At 33.8% G+C, this 18,142-nt stretch overlaps 2 protein-coding genes across 16 annotated transcripts in view; one reads left to right on the top strand and one right to left on the bottom strand.

Annotated features, from left to right (window-relative positions):
* The window catches only part of LOC119079355 (glutamate-gated chloride channel), a 91,671-nt gene that overhangs the window by 28,908 nt on the left and 44,621 nt on the right, over positions 1–18,142 (top strand). For 11 of the 15 annotated variants that reach the window (XM_037187255.1, XM_037187310.1, XM_037187227.1 and 8 more), the window contains exons 2-5: positions 1,514–2,316; positions 4,963–5,343; positions 9,174–9,262; positions 11,010–11,093. In XM_037187255.1, the coding sequence (XP_037043150.1) occupies positions 4,973–5,343; positions 9,174–9,262; positions 11,010–11,093 (544 nt within the window). In that variant the 5' untranslated portion in view covers positions 1,514–2,316; positions 4,963–4,972. The remainder of the gene's footprint in view (positions 1–1,513; positions 2,317–4,962; positions 5,344–9,173; positions 9,263–11,009; positions 11,094–18,142) is intronic. The other 4 variants (XM_037187264.1, XM_037187245.1, XM_037187237.1 and 1 more) reach the window with 1 other exon arrangement.
* Positions 16,626–18,057, bottom strand: LOC119079451 (deoxyribonuclease-2-alpha-like). The gene is made up of 5 exons (XM_037187368.1): positions 17,879–18,057; positions 17,637–17,817; positions 17,047–17,582; positions 16,853–16,979; positions 16,626–16,798 (listed from the first exon to the last, which is right to left on the bottom strand). The coding sequence occupies exons 1-5, from the start codon at positions 17,995–17,997 to the stop codon at positions 16,694–16,696; spliced, it is 1,068 nt and encodes a 355-aa protein (XP_037043263.1). The 5' UTR covers positions 17,998–18,057; the 3' UTR covers positions 16,626–16,693.

Here is an 18,142-nt window from a genome sequence, read left to right as displayed (position 1 = left end):
TGTATACAGTACGGCTATGCACATTGAGATTATCAAAAATTTACTAGAAATCAGGAATCAAACCATTTTTATCCAAGCTCATGAAAAATTATCGATTATCTCGTCACTGTTTTCACCGACCTCTTTTGATAGTAACCGATTGGTCCCACCTCTTTTGTAGTCCGTAACGAACTGTTCGTTCATTAATTTGCTGTAAGCAGAAAACCCAACCCAACATTTCATTCATTCAAAAATGTTTGCGACACTTACAACTAGAACACCGTTTTGAGTGAACCATTTGAAATTTGTTTTCGTTTGGGTAGGAGATTATGATTTTTCATGTGTGCGGCGCGAATAATCCTATTTTCTCCACTTAAATGCGGTGACAAGATGGCGTTGGTGACACTATCTCTGATGACAGTTCAGTTGAGAAAGTTTTTAATTTTCTCAACTCTTATGTCGTGGGGTGACATGGAGTTTTTTTCTTTTTACAACTGTCTATTGGTTTTAAAAATGGTGAAGTTAATTAGCTACGTTTATTGGTTCTAGTAACGATTTACATAGATTACAATTAGGCCTCATGTTGGGCCTCTTTTGTATCCAATTACAATCATATAATTGTAAGATTAAAGTCTCATAATGATTAAATTAAAATTTTCCGCTTCAAAATTGGATATTTAGTCTGTTGAAGAAGCTGAAGACTTTCTCGAGTTCCATGTTTTTTAGAAGTTCTGCGTGAGGGTGTGGGTGGTATCTAAAAATAGCAATTCTTATGTTCGTGGTAGCTGTACAATCCATAATGACGTGTAATGGCGAAACGAATTGATTTATTTGTTTCGCGGATAAAAACGGATATACACGCCACGCACAGATGAAAGATTATGTGTTCACCTCAGGGAGAGAGAAATAAGACATTCCAATTTTCGGTCTTGTTGGAATTTCCTATCTTCTCACCTTGGTAAACAAATAACTATATTAACGGAATAGACTAAGTGTAGGTAGCTAAAAAAATTGGTATCTGTTAGGTAAGCCTTCAATAACTTACTTTTTAATTTGGGAACAATGAGCAATACCCAGAGTGGATTCTTTTCTCGCTGCCAAACCTTCAAGTCGATTTTTTTTGTATTATGTTACCATTAAACTGACAAAAAAGGCTAAATTACGTTTTTTATTCGTGCTTTCCTCCTGGTTTTCCGAATCTTAATTTTAAATTGCTTTCTAAACCGAAAGCTTAGCTGCTCAGTACGAACAATTGTCGAGATTCTTCTTTTTTGTTCAGTCCACAAACGATATTAACTTCATTGCCAAAGAATTGCAAAACAATATTTAAACTACATCACAGCTATGTATTAAAATTAGAAACATTGAAAAGATTGAATTGAAGAGAGACAGAATAGAACATGGTATAATGATTGGAACTATCTATTGTATTCTTTTTTCGGCGTACACAAAAGGTTTTTCCAACGCCATATACTATTAGAGACGATATTATAACATTTTCTTTTCAACATTTTGTTTTTTCTCTTTGTTGCAGGCTTACGTTTAACATAAAACTGTTTTGTACATAAAGGACTACCGCAGCCGTATACGAAAAGCGAAGAAAAGTTTCTTTGATTATGTTGAAGGATTTACTAAAAATACGAAATTAACTTGCGCAAAGTGAACAACAGACTCATTGGAACAGTGAATTTTTTACGCTTAGTGAGAAAGAATAATTTGTCAAAGTTAAAGTGTACGCCAAAACACAGTTCAACAAAACAATAGACAAAGCGTTAAAATATACGAAAACAAAACAAAAAAAAATAAAAGTTTTAACACTAAAATAATTCTAGAAATTATAAAAAATTAAAAAAAAGAAGAAGAAATATTGAAGTGAAGTTTTTACATAGAATTTCGTTTTATTATTTTAGTTCTTAACTTTTCGAGCTGTATTGTGTTTCAAAACTTTTCCAGTTTTTATTTTTTTCCAAGTTGCATAAAAAAGCTCTTTATTACACATACATCCAATGTTCTCTATGTTACCTTTTTCAATGTGATATTATACAGCATATTCCAGGAAAAAAACATACCGTGTCGGTGCTTTAACAATACACGGCAAGGTGGTCGCTTGGAATAACAGTGATATTATACTATATAGAAGAGTTATATTTCTACGTTTTTCCTTCGTTTTTTTTTTCGTGGTTAATATAAAATATATGGAAATGTTTTCTCTTTGATAAAGTTATGGTCGTCTAAATGAAAACGAAAAAAAGTGATACGCAAATTATAAAAGTTTTGAATTTGCTAACTGTAACGTCGACTGTGGATATAAGAAGAAACAGCGTTGGATATAGAACGGTAATTAACCATTTCCTTTCATGAAAAACAGATGCATTTACACTGTGAGATTGTGAAAACTAAATTAAAATGTAATAAGTCTTTAAATCAGCAACAAAAGGTTTTGATACTGACAGTGTTGCAATTATGGTTGTAATTATTTCAGCTTTTTTGTTAAACTAGCTTTTATGTAGATTACTATGATTACCTTACTATGATAGTTTACACATAATTGTACAATGTATGAAACAATACAATTTGTGAAAGCATGCATGATTCATTGGTAGAACAGAAATAAGCTTATTAATTTTTGCCTGGAGGCTTCCATTGTGGGAAAGCCTTGTCTTTATTCGGTTCAAAAGTACCTCGAAAAATACCTTCGTTTTCTTGCTTGTTCGTTATAGAGAGCATCGTATAATTATGAGCGCAGAATTTACACTTGTAACAATCTCAAAGTATTATTGGAATTTTGTTATAGTAAAAATAAGGATTTATCATAAATTTCACTCATTGAGTCAGGACTCAACGTCTTGCTGTCCACGCTGTCACTGCTGTTCATACTCCCTTCGACGACGGCGCTCGACCTAGCCTGAATTTTGCTTACAGTTCAGAATAAACCCTTTTTTTAAGTTCATAAATACAAATTGAAGGTGATTGATTGATGATGGTGACAGCGAAAAACCTGTTATTATTATACAGGGTGTCGCCTGAATCTGGACGGTTGAAATTTAACATTCTAAAAACACTTCTTGTCCAATATTTGTTATTTTAACTTACTACTACAGTCGTTAACGTTCGAAATTAGTTTGCTTTCAGTATATTTAGCGTATCCTTCTGTCACATCTTTTGACAACTTTTACCGTTTTAGTACGTTTTCTCTACCAGCAGCAAAAACCCTATCCCATAACAAAAAAAAAAGAATTTTTACACTATCGGAATTTTGAAAACCGACACATTTTCTGTTTCGCTTTTTACTGGTTTTACTGGTAACTGAAGTAAACACAGAAACAGAAAATGTGTCGGTTTTCAAAATCCCGCGAGTGTAAGTTGCATGTTCCTGTCTTCTTTTGTTATGCATAAAAAATGCACATGAATCGACGACATATTTTTGTGATCGGCAGATTTATCCATTTTTATCTATTTTTCAATGTCAAAATCATTTTTTTTACAATTTTGCCTTTTTTAAATTTAGCTCGTTTCTACAAAGAGACGAAAGAAGCTGTTATTTTAGCTCGTTTCTATAAAGAGTCGAAAGAAGCTGTTCTTTTAGCTCGTTTCTATAAAGAGTCGAAAGAAGCTGTTATTTTAGCCCGTTTCTATAAAGAGTCGAAAGAAACGCTTATTTCAGCTCGTTTCTATAAAGAGTCGAAAGAAGCGGTTATTTTAGCCCGTTTCTATAAAGAGTCGAAAGAAACGGTTATTTCAGCTCGTTTCTATAAAGAGTCGAAAGAAACGGTTATTTTAGCTCGTTTCTATAAAGAGTCGAAAGAAACGGTTATTTTAGCTCGTAAATTTGCGCCAATCACAAAAATTTGTCGTCGATTCATATGCATTTGTTATGCATAGCAAAAGAACACAGAGCAAAACTTGAGCTTAAACAAAAATATGATTTATACTTTTCATCGATTATCCTATACAGAAACAGTTTGATATATGTGTCTTATATCGAAATGTGGGATATGAAATTCGAAGTAATAGATTTTGTATCAACATCTAGAATATACTTTTCACAAATGAATTAATAGACTAAATAATGACTTTGTTGTGAATCACAACTTGTGATTCCCTTGACTGTTTCTGAAAGGCCAAAACCATTTACGTATACATTCACAATCTTCGTTTTTAGTTTCGTACTGTGCCTACTTAAACATACATACAGGCAAGATATAAAAATTCATCCACTTATCTGTTAATATCGTAATTAAAATAATCGGCACTTTTGTGATTATCACCATCGTCATCAATCTAATTTAATGTTTTGATAAAAGCTCTAAGCTGCTTGTTGATATATTTTTTTTGCCGTGCTGATGATATCTGCCAGGCATGTACACACATATGTTAAACCATTAATAACAGGATTTTCTGTATCAGTGATATCATGACAAGGGAAAAATTAATCGAGGAAAACTGGTTTGGCGGCCAAGCATATAGTGAAGTTATTGAATCTCAGATTCCATTTTCGAAGGCATGATTATCTCCCTTTTCACGCACAATTATCTGTTCAAATTTTGAAAATTTTACGATTTATTTACACGACGAACTCAATAGATTTACAAAAACTTTAAGGCAGGATGTAGACTACTAATTCTGTTGTGAAAATCATAGTACAATTTTTTGTGCTGTCTTTGAACTTCGATATTATATTGAGAATTTCTGGAACCATTACTTCCCTAAGTTCTTGAAATGTGAGAAATGTATTTTGTTTCCGCTTCTCGCTTCGGAAGTTTTAGTACGACTATGTACGTATGACTGGTTATCACATTGCCTCTGAGCAACAAACGAAGTACAAGATTATTGTAGGATAATTTGGAGATATTCTTGTCATTTGTGAAAGGTTGCTCGGGTGTAACTTAATAGTCTTCAATTCAGCTCATTTTATTCAATTTGTCAGCATGTTTTTAATCTATTAGGCTTGTTATTTATATTCTGTTTTCTTTTCATTTTCAGATGTCATAATATGGGTTTCCCGTGCGAGAGAGCGCGTCAAAAGTCAAAAGAAAAATTAAAACTAACTCAAAGTCAATCAAAAATAAACGAACTCGACGACAATTATCACATAAAGGAGACAATAGAAAATAAAATCAAAGTAAAACCGCACATCCACGAAACGTTCTCAACGACGACACCAGACCTGCAAAACATTGGAAATGTAGTTGTTTCAAGATTTTCGCAATTGTTGGGCTTTAATCTTTGCCATAAACCAACGACCGCTACGACAAACAGCCACCATTTGGTGCGACAGTCGTTGTGCTTGTATGCGGCTTCAAGTGTCATATTGGCATTATGCTATTTAACGACACCAGTAGCATCGGATACACCACATCCAATGTAAGTAAATGACTTTGAAAAATGAACATCGTATTCATTGTAGTGTCTCCTCATCTCACACTTTGTTTGCATTTTTTATTTGTCTGAAATGTTGCACTACGAGGGGGTTGTGCATATTTTGTGTAAAGTTCACGTTGAATGTATGTACAACGACTTAGCAATAAATTTCTATCTACTTCACTCACTATCAACTATAAATAAATTTTCTTTGCGAATTGAATATTCTTTTCATATACCGAAAGTAGATATCGTGTACTTGCTCACCCCAGGGATGTCAAGCTTTAGGAACAAAGCAGATGTTTTAGTTGTCTGTGAATGACTAAAGCATAGTGTAGTAAATGTGCAATTCGCAACCGTCGAATAGCTTTTCCCTTTGATAAATTGCGCCTCACAGGTGCCTGCGAATAGATTTTCTGTAATAGTTTGACTTATCGCCGGTACTACGTTTCACAAATTCAGTTTTGTGTTCATTTTGTAATGTAAGAAACAAATATTTTCACTTTAGTTCAGGTTGAAGAATTGACATCAAGCAGATTATCCTTTGTAGAAATTTCTGAACCTTATCTATGGACCAGATTTTCCATTTTTATTATTAGTAACCACCTTTACCCTTTTGCTTAAATTCGCCATCGTGCAATACACTCATGTACCAAACAAAAATATATTCCAAGATCTAAAGTTCGCTTTAGGTTCGACATTATCCGAATCCACAGCCGTTCATTCCAAATGTTACCGTCTAACTCTTCTAAGGGAAACTAAATTGAGAAATTTACTTTTGTTGTAATATTCATAATTTTTTTTGTGGAAATGATATCAAATGTAACCGTCGAGCACACAATTTCCGGTAGACGTTTTACCGATGGCATGCTGTCTTTTAATAATACGAAACCCGAATAGTCTCATTAAACGAACGTATTCTGCCTCACAATTTGAGATTTTATTAAAATATAACCGAAGTCGAGTATTTTATGTCGTAATATTATCAAAAACACACAGGAGAAAATAATATAAATAAATCAACCGATAAACCTCAAGACTTAATAACTTTTGTGTCTGTTACAGAGACATGCCTGTTTCATGTTAATAAATTGATATATGAAACCGAAAAGAGACGTTTTGTACCCATGTCTATATTCGGATGGTATAACATATAATATTGATTATTCATCGGAAATAAGAATCCGTAAAAACAATTCTCGATAATTAACGTGGCAATGTACAATAAACTGTTTTCCATTTTTGTGCTTTTATTGTAAAATTATAAGGTTAGCTATCGATTTGATATTTGAAATGTAGTACAACTTAAATTACATGCTGTATACGTTTTTACAGTTTTATTGCAGTTTTGACCTCACCCCGTTAATACGATTATAAATGCCAATGCCACGTTTATATCTATCTATATATATATAAAGCGAACAGGCCTTTTTACAGTTTATTATTAGATTCAGTGGAGTTTTTTACCTTATAAAAAGCAAAAGCTACACTTTCATTTGCGCGCGTGTATGTGTTAGCAATATAAAATGGGACAGACTTTTTTAATTGACATTGCAAGCGTGGCTGTTGTAAAAGGTGTGGCTTGCAAATTCTCAACATTATTTATCTCTTCTCGGTTTTATGTCGAATATAAAACCCTCAGACTCGGGAAATGGGACAAGAATTATTTAGATTTGCCCATAGCATTTTGATGAACCGGTTCGCACATAAAATCGTTTTACTGCAGAACGTTTTTTTTTTTCTTCTCTCGTACCATCAACTATCAAAATGGGAAATGAGAAGATTTCCATCCGGATATGTTACATAAATTGATGCAATAAAATCTTTTCTAAATGTTTATCTGACACCGCAAAGCTATCGCAAAATAATTTAAATCTTGTTAAAACCATTGTCTCTCTTGCTGTTCGTTTTTTTTTCTGTTTGCTCCGTTCATTGTCAGACTGTTATATTTTCCGATCAATATGCAACTTTTCTTTCCGTACCGTTTACACTTCAGAGGAATCTTTTTCCCAAAGGCCTTAGTTTCGACAGTGAAAAGTCATTTGCTTTTAAAGCTGTCGATAAAATTTTGGATTCCATCTTTAAACTGTGGTAGGGTGTTGTTTCCCATTATGCGATCAACGTTTCTTGGGAATTACTTTTAGGAAAGTAGAAACAGAATGCATTGTTAACACAGGCACGACATTACAATTTCTCTTTCGCGATTTTCCCGAGAGAATATCAAAACATCTTCTAATAATAATGTCAGTTTTATATGAGTGAACATGTAACCTTAAAGTGTGTAGTGCTGGCGAACTTTTTTTTGTTTTAAATTGAAAATAATTTCTATTCCAACGTTATCATACCGATTTCATTCTACCAGTAAAGCACACATAGAATAGGGATAAGGTTTCATTAGTTTTAGGAACATATAAGTCGTAAAGGCGATTTATCAAAACTTTGATCACATTAAACTTTCATAATTCACTAAAAAAAAAATCGTTAAGCTGATGATGGTTGACCGCATTTGTACTTAGACAAAGGAAGGCATTTTTGAAACAGGGCTTATTGGATTTATTTTGCGTTTATCTCTAACAAGCTATTCGTATTCTAGACTTGTCAAAGCTTGTACAAAGCGTCACATTAAAAAGCAATTAATTTCCTGGAAGGTTGCGTACTGAATTATGTTGTATTTTGTGTCGCTCATAGCCATTGACTCTGACAGGTCATTTTTTCAATTAAATTTCTATTCGACATTTTGCGAAGTTTGTCGTAAATTAGACAGAACAAGTTGTAACGTGAATACAAAATTAGGGAAAAATAAAAATAAATTTTGAATTTCGGAAATGTGGTTGGTAAGGAAACACCCTGTCCATGTAACTTAAGATATGCGTATGTGTATAGCATCCAAAGTAGACGTTTAAATTTCCAAAAGACTTCATCGATTTTCCCGTTTACGTATTTGGTTTTGTTCATATGAAAATATATCCACATTCTATGTAAAACAGGTATACAATTCGTACGTTCAAGTTGTTAATACAATTTCCAAAATAAACTTTTTCCTTTGATTGTGATTTATAGTCCATCTTACGTTGGAATGTGTTATATCTGCCTGAGGTTGTTTTTTTTGCTACCGAACGGAGGTATAAGCTTTTGGCTTAGTATTAGGGCTATTATATCGAATCAGATGAAAAATCCTCATACTAAGCGAATATTAACTTGATTATGTAGTTCAGACACACGTTTGTTCATACAATATTCTTGTTGGAATCGACAATGGGATAACTTTGTCAAAAGAAAACCAATTTCGGTTGATTTCTGTGATTATGTCTTGGATTATGGGTTTTTTTTCTCTTAGTTCTTGTATTCCAACGCAGGTTTTGTATAATATTAGATGAACTTTATTTAATGAAAAGATGCTCACGTAAATTTACTAACATCAAATCATTGTTTTATACTCTAACAAAGTAGGGCACCTCATGGAAGTACTCCGCCACAGGGAGTAATATAGATAAATCTAACACACCCCATTTCATATAAAACCACAGTTATTAAAATTTTAGTGTGTTTAAAAAAAGACGTCTGGTTTTATTCTGTTATACATTATATGCAGATAAAGACGTAATCCAGCCACACTCCTGCCAAAGCTTTAAATATATTTTTCCCTCTTTTTCACAATGTTGTTTGAAATTGGTGTAAGCCGACCTATATTCGAGCAAGTTGTCGTTTTATTCAGTTTCCAATTTAAAACAGGTTTCGCTGTGTTATTCTTTATTTAAACTCTAATTCATCCGCTTTTTTAATCCATGCCTGTTATACCTGTTATATAATAAATTTTGCAATTTGAATTTCAGATTTGCTGAAGGAAAATCCGACAAAGAAATATTAGATCATTTGCTTAAAAATGCACGCTACGATAAGAGACTTTTACCACCAGTTGACGGTAAGTTGTTCATTAACTTTTAATATTGAAACAAAAAAATTCTGGAGTTTTTCTTCAAGGTTTTTTTTCTGTTAATTTGCACATGTGGTAAAGTTCTCTACTTTCTACGTTCATTGATACAGAGTGTGAATTTGACACGCGGACAACTTCAAACAATTAAAATAAAATTTTCTCAATGCATTCCCCATATCCACTTACGTTACCACCATTCCAATACGTACGTATGCGTTTGTATACTAACGTTGATTTTGGGGAATAAATGACATAAATTGGATTGACCTTGTACGTCCTTATAATTCTCAATCTGTACTACTGAGTACATTCGCAATATACAGCGGACGTCAGTGAAATTGAGATAGTAATTTCTTTAAGCTGGTCCAGTCATACAAATAAAACTGCTTATACTTGTTACTCGCACGTGCGTGGTAGTGATAGCAAGACTTATCAGCTGAAGCAAATTTTTATCTTCATTATACTGACGCCCAATCTACAGAATTTTTACTAAGGCTGAACAATTTTGGTGTCGTTCATAACAGAAGTAGTAGCTACAAGGTGTTTGAAGAATATTACTATGACTGTTAAACTGCTACGTCATTAATCTGATAATGAGTTAATGAAGAAATGAAATTATTGATCATTCGAGTAGCTTCGAGTAGTACTCATTGATCGACCATTTTAACATCGTAGTGACTATTCGCAGGCGCCTGCCAATAGCCAAATTATTACTAAAGATGCTATTAGCAGGCGAACTTGCCTGCGAATAGTGTTTTCCCTTTTACGGAGGCTATTAGCAGGCGCCTGCCAATAACATTTTTCCTTTTACAAAGACTATTTGCTGGTGAAATGGCCTGCCAATAGCATCTACGAGTAACATAATTAACAGTCAAAATGTGTTTTGATTGCAAAAGTGAATAACAAATGAACTATTCCTAGAAATTATGCTTAAGTTATTTGGCAAAGCAAATACTGAACGCCGCACTCTCCGTGGGTATCTGAGAAAACTTACACAGTCAATAGTTGGCACTGTCGCAATACGTTTGTTTTTTTTTTTTTTTGATGCAGCAGTATTTTCATCATGTCTTTCCAAAATAAAGTTTATAAAATATTTGATATGCACGTGGAGCGGCATGACCTCCCAGTCTTTGATTTATTTAAGTGGAACTGAGTGTAATGCATTTGCGCCAAAACAAAAAAAAAAACGAGAGAAAAATTTTGATCCTATTCCACTGGGAGGGGCAATATAACAACCAGGAAACTAGGCTAAAATAAAACGTCACTGAGAGTTGAAATAACTTTGAAAAATGCTTGTCATCGTCTAATTTTATATTGAGAATATAATGCTGTTGGAGGTGTACGACGATTCATTGCTTAAAATGTTTCTCTTTTGTATGTTTTGCTGCTATCAATGGAAAGTGATAATCAATTACCAGCATTCGAAGTTTTATTTTGATTTGATATAACATTAACAGCATGATGACTCTGTATAATTTTCGGAAAAAAAAAACAAATTCATCTCTAAAATCAATATTTACTAATTTTAATTGAACAACACATTGCGAACTTGTCAGCATCGATTAAATTAATTATAACATCCAGCCTAAAATGCTTTGCAGTCATTCAAAAAAAATATGGAAATTTGATTATATTTTTACAAATTCGACTTTTTTTTGCATTTCGCTAATAACCAGATTGAATAAACCTAGCTTTGAATCATAGAGTCATTCGCATTTCCCTGTTTTATTTGCAGATGCGGATTTTTGCTGCGGTATGGATACACCTGATAAAGCCAAAAACATATCTGGGTGGGCACCCGGACGCGCACAAAATCGTGGTGCGTGATTCATGTAGTTGATTGTTTTTCTTTTGCTTGGTTTTGTTGTGTTTTTAAAAAGAGATATTATCTTTGATGTACATGACATGTATAGGATCATTATCGTAGCTATCTCAGCTTTTACAGCGAAAAATGAAAATGTGAAACTACCAAAAGTGTTTTTTGCACGATTTTAATTTAACATTTTTCTGCTCTTACAGTGAACGACATCTCAAATGTCTCACTGTCAAATTTTTCTGAGAATTTTATTGTGTCATTGCAAATTCACAATGACATTCTCTGAAAAAAATGACAGTGAGACATTTGAGATGTCGTTCACTGTAGTAAAAACAATCAGATATAAAAATACAGACTAACTTAGAGAATATTTTGAAAACTAACATTAAAAGTTAGATTACGTCTGTCAGAATATGCATTTACAAGTCTTCATCGCGGAAAAGAAAAAGTCAGTAGAATTTTTTTTTTTAAATCTTGGAAGTTTCAAATTTATACTAGATACATGAGTTCCTCAACAATCGACATAGTTTTTTTGTGATTGAAACTCAATAGACTGAAATTTCACTTAATTTAATCATACATTTAAATTGATGTACTTACCCACCCACGGTGATTTTCTTCTTCAACTTTTGCTTTTGACTTTATACATCTTCTTGTTGCAAAAGTCAATAGAATAACATTCATCATCAATAAGATCAATATTTTGGACGATTAAGTATCCAAAGTTTCTGACACTAGAGTTATTTATGTGACGTAAAGTAGTTTGTTTAATGTTCTTCATTTTCTTTCGTTAAGGTACAATTAGTTTTTAGAATTATTATTAACGACGTAGTATACTTATTGTACCACAAATTAGTTTCTAAATGCACTGCATGCGTAGCATAATAAATTCCGATTTTGTTTCAGCTATGAGGAACGTCGACACTAAATATTTATTGGTCACATTAGAACTATATTCAATTCCCATTTTTATTACCTAATTCTCATGGTCTGACACTCATCGTATACATTCACTATTATTTCGTCCATACGTCATTTTACTTTCGGCTCAATAATGACCTTGGAAGCTATTTTTTACACATTAAAGGTATTTGTTTGAAGGACACACTCATCATTATTGTATATAAAAAGGTTGATTTGCCGGAAAAGATTCTTCTATTTAATTTCGTGTGAACGATATTGCGGACTATTGAATTTATTTTCATTTCGGTTCCAAAAACATGTTTACTTGCTTCTGGCTGAAATTATTTTGTTTTTTACTGTCCCCCGTAAATAGTTTTTTTTTCCGAAATCCCATACAAAGTTTTACTAGAATTCAACCGTTACCAGTGAATGCGTGCTGTCAAAAATTTATCATAGAGAAGAAAAAAAAAACGAAGAAAAAACAGAAAAAGGACATCTAAATCGATTTGTTGTTTTTTCTCTTCTGGTGAAATATGCTACTTGACAACATTTTTCTTGTCTGATGAATTTTTCTATTCGTAGCACGTATAAATGTAACAACAACCTTTCGAATGTAAAAGCTATGTCACTGCTTCTGTGTGTAGGTCATTTTGCCCTCAATTGTCATATGACATCCGAGAAGGAAAAAAAACCGTATATTAAAAGGGATATAATATTTCGAGAATAAATGCACAGGAATAAAAACAATCTTTAAAGGCGACGACATAAAATCTCCGGTGCAAGTTTTTGTTTTTTTTTTTACAAGTTAATGGTCTGATAGCCAGTGTTTAAATTTTGTTGTCGTTGAAAACAGAATATTTAATTACTGTTGCTAAGAGATTACGAGGGCTCGGAACAGATCCAATCATTAGATTTAACTGAAATTTATCCGATCTGAAACTGTTCTCAAAATTTTGATCTTATCTTATTCTGATCTGAAGGCTGAAAATCTGACCTTTTTCAATGTTTTTCAGATCAGATCAGACCATCTGAAATTTTCACTCAAAAATCCGAATCAGATCACTTTGAATTGAATATGATCTGAATTATAACTTGTTATATACGGCAAACTCATAACGACGACAAAAATAATAACAAGATCTGGGTAATATGGACCTTTATATAGTAAAATGCAAGTTAAAAAAATCGAAGTACAAGATTTAAAATCAACAGATTAAAAATACTTTGATCGAGTGAAGTATTAGACGGATAATAATACTCATCATATGCTTGCCGTCTGTAACAGGTTAAAATTTCAGAACGTGTTTTTAGACCCGTACGAAGTACTGGGGTCTTATAGGTTTACGCATACGTTTGTAACACGTCGAATTGGACTCCCTGAGTAAGGGGAAACCTATTGTGGTTGTCTAGAGATGCCAAATCCGCGAGAAAAAAAAATGTCCGTCTGTCCGTCTGTCCGTCTGTCTGTCTGCACGATAACTTGAGTAAAACGCATCCGATTTTGAAAATTCTTTTTTTTCCCGTTTGGTAATGTCAAAAGACAGGCTAAGTTCGAAGATGAGTGATTTTGGATCGACCCCTCCCGAGCTGTGGCCCAATAAGTGCTTTACGGTTTTTCGAAGATATCTCCGGACATTTAAACGTTAAACTTGTAAGTGATACGTCAAATAAAAGGTATTTACAATACCGATCGACAAAAAAAAAGTTTATGGCAATCGGATGACCGACTCGTGAGTTAGACCCCTTGGTGTGGAACAGGCACAGGGCGGCAAGCAGTTTTTGCTTGTAGGTCGGCCACATTTGAACATATTTCGTTCGTTTTAGCTTTATTAGATAGGTATTGACCGTACCAATCAGGGAAAAAAAAGTTTATGAAATTATGTTCTCCGGAGCGTGAGTTAGGTCTCTTGTAGTGAGCTCTTATCTGGCTACTCGGAAGTACAGTGAACGTGGTGTATTTTGACAATATCTCGAGTAAATTTTGACCGAATTTCATGAATTTTTTTTTGTTTGAAAGGTATTAACGAATGTAAAGCGTCGGTACTATTTCCGGTCTCCTAACAAAATGGCTGCCGGCGGCCATATTGGATTTTAGTAAAATAGAAATACCTTGGGAAAAATGATACTTAGAGAGTTTCTGTTAACATGGAAATAATTTGTTATGTGTGTGGGGTTTCAGGGATTCCATATACGGACATCTATATGAATGAATGAATAATAATTTTATTCTCTACTACATTCTAGCTGAGTACAAGGCATACATAAGTATATACCCATATACAGCTATATTGAGCTATATACAGGCATATAGAGCTATATAATAGCATATTCATCTGTGAAATGTTTATTTATAAGAAAATATAGGTAAATATAGCGGTATATAGCTGTTTAAATAGGAATTTATGAAATTTGTCTTCGTACGGGGCTGTCTATATTTACTCCGGCAATTTAGTTGCATATGATAACAAGGCAAAGAGTGGATAATGTAAGTGATTTTAAAGGGAGAATAGTTTTTCAGCAGAGAAGAAAATGAAGTAAGAGAAATGAAGAGTTTCACATTAAAGGCTTTTGATACGAATAGGTGTTTCGTACGGGTCGGCGTTAGCTATGTTTTTACATTCAGTTCAGGTCAGAATCTGTTCCGAGCTGTAGAGTTCACAGAAGAGTCTTATTAAAAACGTAATTCGCTTACATTTTTTCAGTAGTCTTTTACATGCTTTGGTTTTCCCTAGGGTCGAAAGTGGCTTATTACACACCTAGGGAAAACAAGAAATTTGGTTTAGGTTTCAAAAGCATGTAATAGCACATTTCGTACCTAGGACTAAAAGTCTTTTTTAGCGTGTGAGAAGTTTCCAGACAGAGCCGAAGGCGAGGTTTGGAATCGAATACGCTAAAAAAGACTTTTAGTCCGTGGTACGAATAGTATTTATCATATTGGACGGAGAAAAAGTGCGACGAATCCTAGGTACGAAATGTACTATTACATAACTAGGGATAAATCCATTACATAACTCAGGATTAAAGTTGAAAAGTCTCGTTTTCGTGTGTTTATTGACCTCGGCTTCGCCTCGGATCAACAAAATCGACACGACAACTGACAACTCTACTTTTCAACTTTTTATTCCTTGTTATGTAAAAGATTTAAAATATAAATTAGACTGATGCTATCCTAGCTCTAGTATACAATAGCGTATCGCGTTATATTTTGATTTTAAAAACTTATTGCCATCTGTTATCGACCACCACGACAAAAATAAGTAATATAACTTTATATATAGCAAAATGTATCAAACATCTAATGAAGTAGTAGATTATGTACCAAAAACTTTGCGATCGATGCCTCAAACAACTGAAGTAATAAACCCATTATATCTGCATGCTCTGGTAAAGCTCAAAAGTATTTATTGTATGTCCCAAACGGAAAATGTTCTTACACGTACATACATTTACTCTCCACGGCTTCCAATCTAATCTACTGTATCTTACCCATGCTTCTAAAAGGCCTGCAAGTTTCCAGATTACCATTTCTATTCCCACCAGTTCTTAATAAGATTTAATTCCTTGCGTCGCAACTGTGTTGTTTCCACATCAATGAGTGTATTGCAGTGGAATCGTGATGTTAAAAGCGTTTTGGGACAACTGCAAAAAATGACCCGGCAACAAGGGTAACAAGCTACCATATCGTTCCCTAAACATGTTTGTTGCATTCGGCAAAGATACTTACAGCAACTCATTAATCATTCAAACATTATCATCATGCATCGTGCTATGAACTGCTTTCATATTCCATACATAGCTCTGTGACTGTAAAGGCGGCCAAAACTGTGCTTTGTATATAATAAATCGTCAAACAGTATATCATGCTCTGTCCATGGACTCTTAATAACGCATTTTGAACAGATAATTATTATTTCAGAGCATACAACGACCGTGTTAAGAGGTAAACCAGACTCAATACATAGCACAAATAGGTGGTTCCAATTCCAAATGGGATAAGTTATGCATGTAAAATTGTAATAATAAAATGGCAGCGGGGGCTTATGGGAGCCATGCATTATGATATGCTTTCATCCATGCGACCATACTAGCTGAAGTATCTCGTTCATTAAATTGGGCCATGCTCTGCGTTCATCGCATACATGGTTCGAAATAATTCATAATGGGATTTGGGATCTTATGTACTTACGAAATGCGGTGATACATAACATATTTTCTGTGTGGGAACCATCTCAAAGGCTAATGAATTATTCATGTAAAAATATAACGCTCATCTGTTGATCCGTTGGGTTATCTTTTTCGTGTGCTTGTTCAATACACTAGAAGTTTACATGCTTAAATTCCTTTCAAGGATCCCTTTTGATTTGCTTATTAATGTTTTAATGGCATGCACTTATGGAGTTTGTTTGGAATGTGTGGCTGGAAAATGCATTTATATCCGAATTTTGCATATTTTAGTTGGGCGGAAATTCATAGCCAACATAATTACCCAGTTGATTCAAAGCTCTAAGCGAAACTTAATCTCTCAAACGAATTGCAACACATTTACGGTCCCATTAAAGCAATTTGAATTAATACTATATGCGACGAGCCAACCATTCCCACACTCAGTCGAATTATAAAATTAGCAGCGACTGTTCTTTCTACGAATTTTTCTTTTATTTATTGATGTTCATTGAAAAATCATAAATTACTCAAGCAAACTACGACGCCGGACAAGGAGCAAAGGATTTGATTAAAGCTGCGTAAGCTTCAGAAACTACCGATTGTTGACACACTGTTCCACCTCCACGAACTTTTTGGTGTTCCTATTTTCAAAATGTTAATAAACCATTACCCCAACAATAGGTGTGTTAACTTACAGCTCGATTTATATCTCCAACACAGATCCAAGAACCTTCCGTACTAACAGCCCACTTGGAATGATCTTCCGTAGAATTAAATTCATAGCGGAATTGGTCCATTTTAATTGCAGTAACATTCCACACACTAAATTAAAATAGAGGCAACCGAATGTTATTTGCTGAACTTCAATAACTGTGTCTGTAGTCGTTACCTTCGCTTTGAAATTGGACAATTGGAGGGTATGAGTCCAGTTCCGTGACACCATGTCTCGACGTATAAATTTGTGTTCAAAGTTTGTGCAACAAAATCTTCGTAAAGTTCTTTCTTGAAACTTCGATTTTTGGCAAATGAGTGAAACTCCACTCCTTTCGTTGACAAAATTGTTTCTACATTCCAGTATGGTGGCTGTTTAATTCGTTTTCCAATTACAGCACTATATAGAAATGGATACAGATTGCCAAATTGGTTGGTTCTGTTTATATAAATATCAGGTTCGTTGTAAATCAATTGCTTTCCAATTTTATCGACTTGTGTTGCATTGACTGATATGCATAAGAAACTTTGACCATAATGTCGTCCACTGTGCGGATACCAATTGTCTGCACTATAATCAGGATATTTCGGTACCGAATGAATTAACCAAAATCCTGAGTATTTATCTGCAACAACAAGACCTTTCGTATGTCCATCGGTGCCAACTGGATCTTCAGTTGGTGGCTCATCATTGTACGCGACAACTAATCTTCCCTATTAACCAATTAACTAAGATTCTATAAGTATATTAAAAGTATTCAGTCATACTTCGTCCACGGAACCCTGAGCCACAGTCCTGCCAATAACACTGTTAGGGTCATCAACGGTTTTGTCTGATAAAGTCCAACGTTTCAAGTCACTTGATGTAGCCGTGATGTATAAAAACGATAAGCCATTATCTTTTTTGTCAGCACCATTATATGTTGATGGTAATTTGTATGCATAAAACCTGATCGTTACACACTCCTTATTATTATTATTCATAAACGTTGAAAGCGTTCAATAGTTACCAGTCTACCGACTTTCCATTACCGTCCTTACACGAAATACCAGCTGATGCAGCAAAAAAACCGTTTTGCTTCCACACAAAAATTATAATCAAAAACAAAATTTTCAAATTGACGTTCATGATCACATCTGAACTTCTACTGAATGAAATTCAATTATACAGCTCGGCATCTAACCATTCACTGCTAAATAGTGTCGATTCAACACAATACCAAGAATTCAAGAGAACAACAATGTTTACATTAGCATATTTTTTCATTGGAACA

The sequence above is a fragment of the Bradysia coprophila genome, chromosome III (genome assembly GCF_014529535.1).
Source record: "Bradysia coprophila strain Holo2 chromosome III, BU_Bcop_v1, whole genome shotgun sequence".
Taxonomy (NCBI): Eukaryota; Metazoa; Arthropoda; class Insecta; order Diptera; family Sciaridae; genus Bradysia; species Bradysia coprophila.
Note: the sequence above shows the minus strand (reverse complement) of the source record. Positions and strands in the feature narration are given on the sequence as shown.

Excerpts from the sequence above, each read along its gene's own strand:
- LOC119079451 (XM_037187368.1), bottom strand. The coding sequence starts at position 17,997 with ATGAACGTCAATTTGAAAATTTTGTTTTTGATTATAATTTTTGTGTGG. Across the intron at positions 17,818-17,878 it reads AATGGAAAGTCGGTAGACTG|GTTTTATGCATACAAATTAC; the intron begins GTAACTATTGAA and ends TGTAACGATCAG. Across the intron at positions 16,980-17,046 it reads TGTCCAATTTCAAAGCGAAG|TGTGTGGAATGTTACTGCAA; the intron begins GTAACGACTACA and ends ATTTTAATTTAG.